The sequence below is a fragment of the Cygnus atratus genome, chromosome 3 (genome assembly GCF_013377495.2).
Source record: "Cygnus atratus isolate AKBS03 ecotype Queensland, Australia chromosome 3, CAtr_DNAZoo_HiC_assembly, whole genome shotgun sequence".
NCBI lineage: Eukaryota > Metazoa > Chordata > Aves > Anseriformes > Anatidae > Cygnus > Cygnus atratus.
In genome coordinates, this window is record NC_066364.1 from 69,240,852 (window position 1) to 69,255,931 (window position 15,080).

Genomic DNA, 15,080 nt, shown 5'->3' on the forward strand with positions numbered 1-15,080 from the left:
AAACCCAGGGAACTATTGGCCAGTCAGTCTCACCTCATGGCAAGATCGTGGAGCAGATCCTCCTGGAAACTATGCTAAGGCACAAGGAAAATAAGTAGGTGATTGGTAACAGTCAACATGGCTTCACTTATGGCAGATCATGCTTGACAAATCTGGTGGCTTTCTTCGATGAGGTTACAGCATTGGTGGATAGGGGAGGAGCAACTGACATCATCTATCTAGACTTGTGCAAAACATTTGGCACTATCCTGCACAATACCCTTGTCTCCAAATTGGAGAGACATGGATTTGATGGATGAATCACTTGCTCGGTAAGGAAGTTGTCTGGATGGTCACACTCAAAGAGTTGTGGTCAACGGCTCAAACTCCAGGTGGAGATCAGTGACGAGTGGTGTTCCTCAGGGGTCAGTACTGGGACCAGCGTTGTTTTAACATCTTTGTCTGTGACATGGACAGTGAAATTGAGTGCACCCTCAGCAAGTTTCCCAATGACAACAAGCTGTGGGTGTGGCTGACACACTGGAGAGAAGGGATGCCATCCAGAGGGACCTGGACAGGCTTGAGAGGTGGGCCTGTGCAAACCTCGTGAAGTTCAACAAGGCCAAGCGCAAGGTCCTGCGTCTGGGACAGGGCAATCCTAAGCACAGATACAGGCTGGGCAGAGAATGGATTGAGAGCAGCCCTGAGGAAAAGGACCTGGGGATGTTGGTTGATGAGAAGCTCAACATAAGCAGGCAGTGTGCACTTGCAGCCCGAAAAGCCAACCATATCCTGGGCTGCACCAAAAGAAGCGTGGCCAGCAGGGTGAGGGGAGGGAGACCATGGGGGACCCATGTTGGAGCAGTTTGCTCCTGGGGGATGGACCCCATGGTACAGAGCCATATGGGAGCAGTGCTTGAAGAGCTGCTGCCTGTGGGCAGCCCCCGCAGGCTCAGTTCGGGAAGGACGGCATCCCGTGGGAGGGACCCCACGTGGAGCAGGGGCAGAGAGGGACCGTGAGGGAGCAGCGGAGACGAAGCAGCGTTAGGGACTGAGCGCAGCCCCCATTCCCTGTTCCCCTGTGCTGCTCTGGGGGGGAGGAGGTACAAGAGGGTGTATGGGGGGGTGGTGGTGGTGTGAAGGTGTTTTTAATTTGCTTTTAGTTTTTCACTGCTCTAGTCTGCTAGTGATAGGCACTACATTTTATTAATCTCTCTATGCTGAGTCTGTTTTGCCTCTGACAGTAATTGTTGAGTGATCTCCCTGTCCTTATCTTAAGCCTTGAGCTCCTTCCATGACATTTTCTCCCTCTTTCCTCTGAGGAGGGGGAGTGAGAGAGTGGTTGTAGTGGAGCTCAGCTGCGTAGGAGGGTAAAACCACCACATCATCTGTTATCAGTGTCTCTAAACACAGGCAAATACTTCAAAAAGCAAATTACCTGTGACTAATACAAGGCTATATCCTGCTATTCCACTGAGCTATCCACCAAGCTTTCAGGAGTGAGGATGATTACATGAAAAGCCCTAAAACTTTACTGACCATGTAGGCAGCTAATCAAAGATTACCTACACAATCAGTCACCTAGGTACCTAATCAGCTGGCCTTTCTAGAGACAGCTGAGTTCCAGCTGGATGAGGCTGTGTTCACACAGCCTCAAACTATGTTTAGAAAGGCAAGGAAATTTTCCCAATGTAAACAGGAAAGTGTCTGGGTTGGATAAATCTGGCCAATGGCTACTATCCGTTGGGGCATAGTTGCTACCCACAGTACTTTTCATCAGCAAAACAAAATTCCTGAAGTAAAAGTTACCAAAATGCTAAATCTGAATAAAATTTTCAAAGTTCAGAACTCTTACTTAGATTAATGCCTTTTCCCTACTGGTACAGCTAAGCATATCTGAATGCAAATGCAAGCATGAAAACTACAGGTCTGGAATAAGCATTGCTTTGTTCTTTGGAGCTGAGGGTTCACTGTGGAGACCAGGCAAACACAATCATGGAGGCTGATGTACTTTTGGGAAACAGAAGTTGACTACCCAAATAATTAGGAAAAAATTTAAAGACCACAAGAGGGTACTAATTTAATTTTAAGTATGGAACATTTTTTTAGCTTTAGACTTCCCCTCTACCTCCCTCTCACCCCAATCTCAGTTAATAATGATTAAGTTAACAGGTGATTAAATCACTTCTGTATACAGCCGTTTGCATTTGTGCATGCAGAAAACACAAGTAACTTCTGTTCTTTGAGGGGACAAAAATCAGAAGTCCACCATCCCTCTTTAATTGGACTGTGTGAACTTGAGCGTAACAAACTTGAGCGAAAGTTACAGATCTCATGTGCACACAGAATTTGCAGGGAAAAAAAAATAAAGTGAAGAATCCCAGTAGCTTGCTTTCACTGGGAACTGAGTTAAATCAAATTTGTTTCCACATTACCCTACTTCCTCTGACCAAAAGCCAACCGTTTCACCACACTATCTTACACATGTGGTTGAGCATTTAAAGTGAAGGCATTTAAACTGAAGGCTCAGGATGTGATTTCATGGTCACTTTAAACAGACATGAGTGGGAAATGCCATCAGAATGAGTGGCTCTTCATCTCCACCCCATCTCTTACTCCTCTTACCTGCTGCACTGGCATTCACAGGGGGCCACATCAGTGAAGCAACCCGTCTGAAAACTAAACTAGAAGAAATACGCATTTTCAGGTAACTGCTCCAGCTCTCCCACATGAACAGCTGTATCAGCCCAGTGGGAATCCTGCACCACTGTGAAAAACGACCCTTCCATCAGCACACTCCACTTTTTTGGCTTGAAGTGATCACAGAATTTCACCTTTTGACAAGAAGTTCTTAAAGTAGGTAAAATTTCTACTGAAAGGCCAAGAGAGCTTAGAAAAGCATTCAAGCATCTAAGTCCCATTAAAACAGCATTACTTCAAGTATGTCCCCTTCTGCTTTGGTGTTTTACAAGTAACAGTGAAAATTCAGCATAATTTGGAAAGGAAACTTTCATAAAAAATGCACCTTGAAGTGTTACAGTTGCCCAGCATAAAGACTGCAAAACCACAGTTCTACCCAAATACCTCAGTAAGATAACACACTGTACCAGCAGAAATAAAGTGAATCTGGAGAAATTAAAACAGCAGGAGAAATCTTTTTTTTTTTTTTTTTTTTTTTGAAAATGCTACTATACAGAAGGAGTTATTAGAGCCTTGCTGTCTGGAAAGACAGATACAAGATAGTATCAAATCAGGTTTTAGAAGATAAACCAGCAAAACAAAACAACACAAGAGACTCTAAATTTCTGCTTCCACTTCTTCCTCTTGAAGAAACCATCGCAATGTTGGCTCTCACCTGTAATGTCATGAGATGCCATGATTACGGTAAGGGTACAGTCACCAACACACAGCCATACTTGATAGGAAAAGTATATTCTATCCCCATAAAATGGCTCATTATGTACATTTATTAAATATATCCTTCCACTGTGCTTGAAAGGATTGCTTCTGCAGCAGAGCCCATGCTCCAGGAACTGCTACCAGCAAAAAGGCCATCTTCACTTCCCTTATTAGCTCTCACAGTGGTGTCAGGCGTCCTGCTGCACACTTGCAATGCTATAACCATACAAATACTCAAATATTCATACAAAATGAAAACAGTTATAGATTGGACATTCTAGCACAAATACAGTTTTTCCCCCAAGCACTGAATGAAAGTAGTTCACCAGGAGTTGACCATTTGCAAGCAAATACTTCACAAGAAAAACAACATCGCAACAACTGGTATGATTTCCAAAACAATTAAGGGACGCTTGTCCAAGAGAGATAAATCTTGTCTTCGCATGACTTTGCTGACAGAAAAAATTCATCACTAGAATCCTATCTCCCCTTGACTCAATGACAAGAATCCCATTAGTTTAATCACCCAGACATTTAACCCAAGTTACTTACAAATGCCTGAAAACACTGGGAAAAAAAGTCAGAAAGGCCAAGTGCTGTTGATGTAAACTCAGCAAGGCTGTTTTGCACATATTCCAGAACAAGTAAACACACTAACAGTTAAAAAATAAAATGAAAGAAAGCGCAAGCAAGAAGAAAGCAAATGCAAAATAAAAACAGCTCACCTTTTGAGGGGGTGGTCCGTGGTCATCCAAGTAAGTGGAATTTCCTACAAAAAGAAGGGTGAAAATAAATAAAACTCATTCAATGCAACTTCAAAACTTGCCAATGCATGGAAACAGTGTACCTTTATTGCATTGGTTCTGTGGTGTCAAATAGTTCAAGGAAAATAAATACTCTCTGCTTTAAGTTCTGCTTCAAATGAGAAAAACAATATTAATTTGATTTGGCTAAATTTATGATAAAGGATTAGATGCACTTTTTTTTTTTTAAAGCATAAAATTAAATGGGCCAAGGCAGCTTTAATTAAACAGTCATGGCATCCAATTATTTGCATGACAAAAGCTGTCAGCTGCACCCTGGTACACTTCAAGCAAATGAATACAGTTAACCTCAAAAAGATTCTTAAATAGTAAAGTATCAAAGGCCTTCAACAGATTTTTCTCTGATGTAGTTCACAAGCATTCACTGTCTTCCTTCTAACAAGGGTTTTTCCCAACCTCCAAGCTACACCTTTGTTCCCGAACTGTACAGATTGAATAGGATCTGTATTCTGATGTGCTTACATCTGCCTTTTCAAGATGCTCTTTTAATTCAGAAGAAAATCTTCAGGAAAAAAAAGCTTCTGAAATTCTAAATTGCTCCCTTTTTAGCTAGTTACAACAGAAATGGCAGCAATTTCAGAGTTTTCACCTATTACTTACATGCACATACTGATAAATAAAATAACCTCTCCCACATGATGTCTCCTCTCCAGCTGTCGTTTCTGAACCCTTCTACCAAAGGATTAACCAGGAGCTTTCCCAACATGTCCCAGCAGAGGACAAAACCTTGGAGCAGGCCAAGAAGTTCTCCTCAGACCATGCATACATGTCCTCTCAGTCATCCTCATATCAAAGACAGCAAAAATACCTCTGTACTAACCTTACATCAGCATGGACTATGAGAATAACTTTTAACAAGTGTCTACTAAATACTCAAACGTCACATTGGTGAGTCTCTAAAAAGTATGACCCATTAGTGAGCATCTCTAGTCTTGGGGCGTTGAAGGAGCAGCAGTTGATGCCTCTGGGGGAACACAAGCTAGCTGGGGAAAACATAACTTGCTACCAAAGAGCTCCTCTCTTGTCAATCTGGCCAAAAGGATAGTGTATCACATCATTTTTGAGAGTGTCAGAAAAAAAAAAACACAAACACAAAGAACTGGGTCCAGGAGGCCAACTTTTCTGTGGCCATGAGTCACCTTCTGGGGTATACTATTTTACCGTTCAAGTGTTTTCCATAATTCTGATGCAGAAAAACTCACCTTTCTATATATTTGACACAAATACCCACCCTTTGAATGACACGGCTGATTATTTTAATGCCACGGATAATTTCAACAATCCCCTATATTCAGGGATGAAAAATTTCTATTATCCTTTCCTCTGTTATAATTCTAATTACCAGGATAGTCTTCCAGTGCACAGACTGCTCACAGAGTCTCCTGTATGGCTTTCTGGTAAAATAGCCACCTGTACACATAGAGATGGTCTCGAAAATAAGCTTTTCAGAAAAATGTGGAGTTATACATTGGAGTGGTGCAAAGAAAGCCCTGTTAGTGTTTCTCCTCCTGCACTTACTCAGAAGTTAATTTTCCTGTAGGATCAGGCTTCATAGCAACTTTCACCTCTTTGTAATTAATCAGGCTGAAATACTGCCACTTCACGTTTAGCAAACACCCATCATAGTTCATTTTGCCGAGGAGAAGGATTTGAATTGGCTTCTATTGAGAAACAGATAATTACAGCCATTGTTTATATGATATCTTAGACTGCAGTGTCAAGAGAATCTGAAATATATTACAAGAACCATTTTTGAGATATCCTTTAAAATTAAGGAGCCAATAACTAAGCAATTTCACTTTTCTGTATCACTAATCTATGTTGTTAGTATGCATACTGCATTTTCCTTCCTGTGTCAGTTTTTAGTTATTAAAATTAAATCCAAATCTTCCTGGCATCGAACATGCATCCTGTAGGCTTGATTTCTGCTCTTAACTTTTTTTTTTTTTTTTTTTAAGCACAGTCTAGTTACTGCTGTATCCACTTTAAGACAATAGCAAGTTTTGGACCACTTTATAAAGCTCTTTTTCATGGCAATTTCTTACTCAAATCCAGAAGCAACAACTGGCTACGTAAAATAATCACAAGACTGACACAAGTAGTCAAGCAAATTCAGAGTACTGCTTTGAAATCCAGTCAGAATACCTTACAAATCAAGAGAAGAGGATGGAAAGCTGCAGAAATTCACCACTCCCTTACACTGCCCCAAATGCCACGTGCTGAGTTAGTTTCCTTCTCCTGCCAGTTCTTCTACTTGGGCTCCTCAGGCATATAAACTGGAGCTGATTTCAGCATCCACAGTGTGCCAGACCAATTCAATAGTCTGTATTCTTTTAGGTTCATGTTTAAAATGAGTATTTGTTTTCAGTAATAAAAGTGAAACCTTTTGCTGTACGATTCATACCATACCCTTAATAAAAACACTAAAATAATTCAACAAATCCAGCTGTGATGGCGTGGAGCGAGCAGGCTCTGTGGTCTGTCTGCCAGCTCATTAACCCTGTGAAGTCCTTCACGTGCTCTCATTGAGAAGATATATAAGATATAAGATATAAGATATATATCTAGATATAAGATATAAGATATATATCTAGAAGATCATAGAAGATATCATTCCCTTTGGCCAGCAAAAGCAGGGCAATGCTATTTGAGCCTTAACATGTGCAGAAATATCCTGAAAAATGCACACCAAGCTCAGAATATTTCTGCAGAAAACCTGCAGGAAAGAATAATTTCTAATACAAGAAGAGGCCATGCATGTTACACATGGCTCCTAAGTTGGGTATTTACAAAATGTATGAACTTTTAGTGCCACTTCTCAGAGAATACATATCAGACTATGTTAATTAAAAAAAAAAAAAAAGGAAAGAAAAGTCAGCATGATAGGTATTGCAACAGTGAAGAAATATCAAGGTAAAGCCAATCTATGAACTATTTTGTACTAAGAGATGACACAGAAGTACAAAAAAAGGAAAGTTGCACAGTAAAAATTGGGAACTTAGGAATGACTACCATAAACACTGAAACCACTGTTCATCAGGCTGAAGTATTTTTGTAACTACATCAACACAACCAGCTAATCTCAGATGGAGAATATGATTATTCAGCTCTTATATGCTCTGGAAGACAACAACTAGAACTTATACAAATACGTTTTTGACGTTACTAAATGTCACAGGAAGAGAAAATGCTTTCTGTGGTGTTGCTTTCTGTTTGAAGTGATAGAAGTCAACAGTTTTTCATTAAGAATCTACTCCGTTCTCCTGAAATAACCTATTTCATTGAATTATTAAGAGGATTTTTCTGAAATCCTTTAATAAACCTTTAATAAAGCTTTTATTCTTGTCTGTCATCCAACGAGACATTAATTTTTTTTTTTCTGGAACAGAGTATTTATTCTTTAAAAAAAATAAATAAAAAATCTGCCTTATAACTTATTCTGCCTTCCTTTAATAGCACAATAGTCATTCATTAGAAACAACAGAGCAGACAGAATAATCACGGTCAAAACAGTGGTATTATGCATTCCACAAACACGCTCAGCAACACACTTGCACTGACTGAACACAGTCTTCTCCCGTGTCTCAGGAAAAAAAAAAAGAGTTCAGCTTTATTACAGAACATGGTGAATATATGGAAGCAGTCCAATTTTCTCCATAATTTATTATCTTTGAGGTTAAGTGAATCAGATGTATGCAAAATCTTTGGGAAAACCTTGTGGTTATGTTCCTTTTTTCTTGGAATCACTAAAGTGTGGGGGTTTTTGCTTGAAGCAAGCCAAGTTTAAACAGAGAAAGATGGTCAGTCTCCAGGATTAAGGACAAACATGACTGTGTGCAGTTCATAACCACAGAAGACAAGATTAATTGCAATCCTGGAAAAACATCTTAAAAAAAAAAAAAGAAAAGAAAAGAAAAAAAGACTGGAGAGTATGGGAAGAGGTGGTAAATGGGCTTATGTATGAACTGAAGATCCTTTGATAGTAACTGAAACACAAGCACTCCATTTGAACAATTTAGATATCATATGGAAAAAAATGGTCAGAGGAGAAGGGAGAAAGCCAACATGGAAAATATGGCATTTTTACTATTTTCCTGGAGCAGGTTTTTCCCTTGGTGGGGATCACAAGAAGTGGTCTAAGGGAACTGGGATGCAGTTACTGCCAAATTTATCATGTCTTCTGAAAACACCACTTTGTTCTCTTCACTTGGTCACTGCCTCAAACTTCTACTAGCCAATGTTATGTTTCTTGGCATACCATCTACAAAATAAATGAAAGTGCCAATGACTACTCAGAAGAGGATTAGTTCTGCTCTTCTTTCAGCCAAAAGTTATTCAAACAAGAATCTGAAAAGCCACTCACAATCAAAATCAGTTCATGGCTCCCCAGTGCCAATCGTCAGTTATACTACACATTTTCCTCACTTTCTCTTTTCTTTCCACCATGAAAAATTTCCCAGGACGGGAAAGACTGTGGGGGCTCCACCAGTAGGAGCGTTAATTTGAACAGGATGCCCGTGGCCGGCAGCAAGTACCAAGACCAGCCAGGACTGCCAGAAACAACAGACTGAAGGTGCCGGGGTTGTTGTCAGCCTTCTGCGTTTTATAGGTCTCTATTTTTTTTCCAAGGGAGCAGTGGACATCCTCAGAAATCTTGTGGATTTTTACACATCTGAAATAATATGACATTCTTAGTCATCATTTCCTGGAGCTCTTTATGGATCAAAGGCAGGAAGGGGGATATGGACTACAACTTGAAAACCAGGAGCTTAGCAGTGTGATGTTGCCCAGCTCAAATGTAATATAGAAAGAAAACCCTCTGATTGTTGAGGTCAGCAGAGCTGTACCAGCCTCAACAGAGGGATTTTTTTCACAGGTGTGTAGAAAAGATCAACATAGTAAAACCCTATTGACCAGTCTGCACTGCAATACACAGTGATTCACTGCAATTTCTTCCATTATATATAAAAGGTCCTGTACCGACAAGTGGTTTCCTCAGCATAAGACTAACACCTGTCAAAATTTTCATTTTGAAAATGGAAAAATGTACAGTATTATTTTTTAAAACATTCTGAAATACATTTTTCTGCTTCCTTTCTTGCCTTTCAAAACCTCTTAGTTATTTCTCATTTTTTTTAAAGTCATAAATACCCCCAAAATAACCCCAAAGCCACATATCAAACTAATTCCACGTCACCACATGCAATGAACCTGAAAGATGACTAAAATACCTATTTGGCTTTACTTCCCAGTCACTGAACCCTGGAAATTTCATTAAGATATAATTCAGATTTGTTTACCTGCAAGTTTGCACTAACACAAAGAGGAGAGAAACCGGCGCATTCAAGTACAGTTTTTGAAAACTTACTTGTAATTCAACATATGTAATGTATATAAGAATATTACTATTATATAGACATAGAGGGTTTAAATAACTGCAGGTTCTGAAGTAATGCAGAACATATATCAAAGAAAGATTCTAAAGGAAGAAAAATACCTTTATATATATAAAAATATATACATTATATATATTTTATACACACACATATATAAATACTGACTTTCTTTATACTTACAAGTTTGTCCAAATCTATTACTGCTTATACGTTTCCCTTTTAATATAATCAGGCTAGGGAGTTAAATTGTTCCATAGATCAATTTTTTAGGAAAAACATCCATACTAATTGTATTTGTTACATTCCAACATACTGAATGTATAATTATAATAAATAAAAGAAGAAAATCAAAACTTTCAGTGATTTCATTCAAATAACAAACCAAATTTCTAATATGACCAAATTTATCCAAATTGTGTGAACTACTGTAAACACTATGATGGAAATAGGGCAATCCCAGACATGAGAACAGGCTGGGAGAAGAACTCACTGAGAGCAGCCCTGCAGAGAAGGACTTGGGGGTTCTGGTGGATGAAAAGCTCGACATGAGCCAGCAGTGTGTGCTTGCAGCCCAGAAGGCAAACTGCATCCTGGGCTGCATCATCAGAGGAGTGGCCAGCAGGTGGAGGGAGGTGATTGTCCCCCTCTGCTCTGCCCTTGTGAGGCCCCACCTGGAGTGCTGCGTCCAGGTCTGGGGTCCCCAACACAAGAAGGATGTTGATGTGTTAGAACAGGTCCAGAGGAGGATCACAAAGATGATCAAGGGGCTGGAGCACCTCTCCTATGAAGGGAGGCTGAGAGAGCTGGGGATGTTCAGCCTACATGAAGGCTCTGGGGGGACCTCATTGCAGCTTTTCAGTACTTAAAGGTAATTTATAAAAAAAAAAAAAAAGGAGAGTGACTCTTCGCTCAATCAGACAATGACAGGACAAGGGGGAATGGTTGTAAACTAAAAGAGGGGAGATTTAGATTAGAGATTAGGAAGAAATTATTTACTCAGAGGGTGGTGAGGCACTGGCACAGGTTGCCCAGAGAAGCTGTGGATGACCAGTCCCTGGAGGCGTTCAAGGCCAGGTTAGATGAGGCCCTGAGTGACCTGATCTAGTGGGTGGTGTCCCTGCCTATGGCAGGGGGGTTGGAACTAGATGATCTATGAGGTCCCTTCCAACCTGAGCCATTCTATGATGATTCTAAACCAATGCCTGTGATATTTCATATTTGTGATATTCCTAATGTGTTTTGTTTTTTTGTTTTTTTTTAAACTTTGTTTCTATGCTCTAATGAGACAAACTTTCCAGTCTACACTTCTACAAGATGAAAGACATGGTTTAATAAAAAACTAGAAATGCTGTCCAGATGAAATGGAATCTGAATATTCAATAATGACAACTCTTGGCTATAACTGGTCTCAAATAAGGAGAAAAATCCTTCCATCTTACAACCTAACAAAGACAGAACCAGCCAGTTTGAAATAAAAGTTCAAAATCTTCCTATTACTAGCCATATCATCACGTATTCTTCCCGTGTACAGACCAAGCACTTGAATATTTTGCTCTGCGACCCTTTCTGGGAGACCTTTCCTAACCTGCATGTGCAGCAGAGATGCAGGCAGGGCAGGGGAAAGTGCACACTACACACATCCTGCAAAGAAAGGAGACTCCAGAAGGCAAAACAGCTCTGAATTGTGTGGTTAAGCTTTGTTTCAACATGCCTGCAACAGAAAGGCAACAAACCTTTCCACTGCAAATGCACAGGCACGCGTTTCATTTTACTGTTTGTTTTGTCAATACACTGCTTTACTACCACTGGAGGCAGAGAGAAGAAAACAAAATAAAATCAACTAAGAAAACCAGCTATTTTCCTGTGCTCAAGACAGTGTAGAAAAAAACCCTAACATCCAAAAAAAGGAGGTGCCATTAAGCAAAACTATTTCAATGTTACTTGAACACGTTTCTCTATGAGAACAATAACTGCTGTCTATCCCCACTGCCAGGTAGCTCTTTGCTAACTGCATTTCAAAGCTGCATTAATCTGTTCTTCATCTTCACTCTGTTTTTCAGCTGGTTCTCAAATTCTGCTTTCTGATATCACACAGCAAGTGAACACTGATTAAATAAGAGTTTTTTCTTTTCGGGGAAGATTTTTACCCTGCCTTCTGTCACAATGCGTGCCAGGTATTTTGCAATGACTTGTGTTTACTTCTTTATTTCTTTAGCAAAGATTCACCACCACAAAAAGGCAGAGTAAATTCTCTATATAAATACAGTACTGTACTCCCCTGTGCCCTTCAGGGAGTCCTTCTGAAAAAATTGTCCTCGCTAGGCCACTGCAAACCATGCTGTTCAAAATTTGAGGGACAAGCTGAGACTGACTGCTGAAATGCCACCCATTCAAATCACACAGACAGAAAGACTGGCCCCCGACTTTATTTCCTAACTGGCTAACATGAGAATAACAGTGGAAGCTGTGTCAAATTACTCTGGCTGAATACAAAAACGATTTGCGTCGCATAGAAACTGTCAAGTTTCTCTGCAAGAGAGTAGTTAGAAACATGACATTCTGAAATGAGGTAGACTTAAAGAAATTCACGTTGCATGCTTGGGAAACTGCCAGCAGTCTGCACTAACCACTTTGAGAATTCACAGAAAAGGAATGAGTGAAAGACAATCCTCTGAAAACAGATATCAAAACTCTTAAACTGAAAGGATTAAGCACAGAAAGATGTTGCAGTAAATTGTGAGGATTGGCCATCACCAGGGATATTTAGGAGCAGATCAAGCAGGCGCTGCCAGGGATGACACAGGCATCACCATGCTGCTTAGATCAAACATAATAATTTAGATCCCATTCCAGCCTTACTTCTTAATATTTTTTTAATCAAACAAAATTTCCCTAGGTGTTGTACTGTGTCCTATCATTCAATATTTTCATTCATTTTTTGAAAAATGCAGTACACAGTACTGGTATTAAATTTGGTAACGATACCAAACAAAGGGATTTGACACCAGAGGAACTCTGGGACATTGTATTAAGTTTATGTGGCAAAGTTTGGGAAGCAGGAGTCTATTGGAGTGGCATCTATGAGAAGAGCCCAGCAGCTGCCCCATGTCAGATCAGAGCCAGCTCCAGCCAGCTCCAAAAATGGATCCACTGCTAGCCACAGCTGAACCCATCAGGGATGCTGGTTAGGCCTCTGGCAGAGGCAGATTTAAGAACGAGGGAAAAAAACTGCTGCACAACAGCAGCTGGGAGTGCAGAAGGAAGGCAGGAGGTGCTCCAGGCACTGAGCAGCAGTTCCCCTGCGGCCTGTGGAGAGGCCCCTGGTGGAGCAGGCTGTCCCCCTGCAGCCCATGGGTCCCACATGGAGCAGATCTCCACGCTGCAGCCCGTGGAGGAGCCCCCGGTGGAGCAGGTGGATGTGGCCTGGAGGAGGCTGCGGCCCATGGAGAGCCCCCGCAGGAGCAGGCCCCGGGCCGGAGCTGCAGCCGTGGAGAGGAGCCCACGCAGGAGCAGGGGGTCTGGGGGGAGCTGCTGCACGTGGGGGACCCGTGCTGGAGCAGTTTGCTCCTGGGGGATGGATGGACCCCGTGGTACGGAGCCGTGTGGGAGCAGTTCCTGAAGAGCTGCTGCCTGTGGGCAGCCCCCGCAGGCTCAGTTCGGGAAGGACGGCATCCCGTGGGAGGGACCCCACGTGGAGCAGGGGCAGAGAGGAACCGTGAGGGAGCGGAGACAAAGCATCGGGACTGAGCGCAGCCCCCATTCTCTTTTCCCCTGTGCTGCTCCGGGGGGAGGAAGTAGAAGAGGGTATATGGGGGGTAAGGGTGTATGGGGGGGAGAAAGTGTTTTTATTTTGCTTTAAGTTTTTCACTGATCTAATCTGCTAGTGATAGGCACTACATTATATTAATCTCCCTACGCTGAGTCAATTTTGCCCATGACAATGATCGCTGAGTGATCTCCCTGTCCTTATCTCAACCCTTGAGCCATTTTCATAATATTTCCCTTTCCTTTTGAGGAGGGGGAGTGAGAGTGTTGTTGTGGTGGAGCTCAGCTGCCCAGCTGGCTAAAACCACCACAGACAAACAGAGTCAAAAAGATCTCGATCATTCAATGAAACGGCCTGAAAATACTAGATGCAACTCAGTAACAACAAGTATAAAAATTTCAACTCAGGTAAGAGCAACATCTTCAGAAAAGCAGAATGGGAAACAATGGGGAAATTGCAGAAAAGAAGAGCACAGGGAGAGATGATGGGAAATGAATACCAATTTGCTTCCTTTGGATTTCTTTGAGTACCCTGTGAAAACTTTTCAGAAAGATCCTTCCATTTATCCTTCCATTCCAGCTGAATGTCTGGTGATACTTTCACTAGCTTGGCAAAAACTCCACTTTAACTAATCTTCTTAGGATTAAGCCTTAAAAGCCTGTTTCCTTCCTCCTCCAGAGTGAGAGATTCATATGAGGATATTCCATTTGCCTTCATCAGAGTTTTTTTTCCCCCCTTTTTTTTTTTTTTTGTGTTACCTGCAGAATGAATGAGACAGAGGAAGAAACTTTGTTGGACAAAAGATGCTGACAGAGTCAGGACACATCCCCTCTTAATGCTCATGCTTTCCCCTGCACCGGGGAGCAGGACATCAAATTCAGGGAATTTCCAAATGCACATCGGAAGTTTGGGACTGCAATTCCACAGATCAACTTTCTCTTTACAAGACTCTCCTTACCAAAGTGACGACAATTTAAAGATGGGCATGATGGCTGGACAATGGACATAATGATGAAGCTTCAGTGAAGACCCTGTCAAGTGCGACGCCTCTTATTCTCACTTCACTCTGCCATTCAGACTGCGAACTCCAGGGAATCTGTATCGACCAGACACCTTCTCAGATGATACCATTCTCAAGAGTTTCCTATTACATCAGTACCAGACATCAGCTCTGGTCTTTTGCATGATGTTTTTCCAGAGACAAGGATTTTATTTGCTTAGTTAAACTTATGCCAACTTGCAAGTTTTATTCCTGTTCATTGTGTTTATGCAGATATTTTCAGATATTTTTTTCTCTCTGTTCCCCCTGCACAGGCAATCTTGGAAACCAGCAAGTCAATGAATTTTGGAAAACGCCCAGCTGGCAAGTCACCATTTATTCAAGGAAGATTTTTATTACTGTTATTATTATTAAGCACTATGCAGCAAATGCTGTCCAGAATGGGTTGTTTGTTGGGTGTTTGGTTTGAAGTTCCTGTCCCGGGAGGCACATTTCCAAGAACTGCTCGGGGCTGCAGTCTGACCCCAGCAGCATCTTCCTAGCGGAGAAGAAATGAACGTGCTTCACAGATAATTGATTGCATAAAGCTCTAAAGAATTATTCATATTTTTATCATACTAAAAGCAGATGAGTTTTTGTGCATATGCTTTTCACAACATCCCTCAGGTCATATGGTTGCTATGACTTTGTCACACATCGCTACAGACGCAGCTGCA

At 41.3% G+C, this 15,080-nt stretch overlaps 1 protein-coding gene across 2 annotated transcripts in view; it reads right to left on the reverse strand.

The window, feature by feature from the left end:
* UST (uronyl 2-sulfotransferase) overlaps positions 1-15,080 on the reverse strand; it is a 167,406-nt gene that overhangs the window by 101,943 nt on the left and 50,383 nt on the right. For both annotated transcript variants that reach the window (XM_035538687.2, XM_035538688.2), the window contains exon 2: positions 4,104-4,147. In XM_035538687.2, coding sequence (XP_035394580.1) covers positions 4,104-4,147 — 44 coding nt within the window. The remainder of the gene's footprint in view (positions 1-4,103; positions 4,148-15,080) is intronic.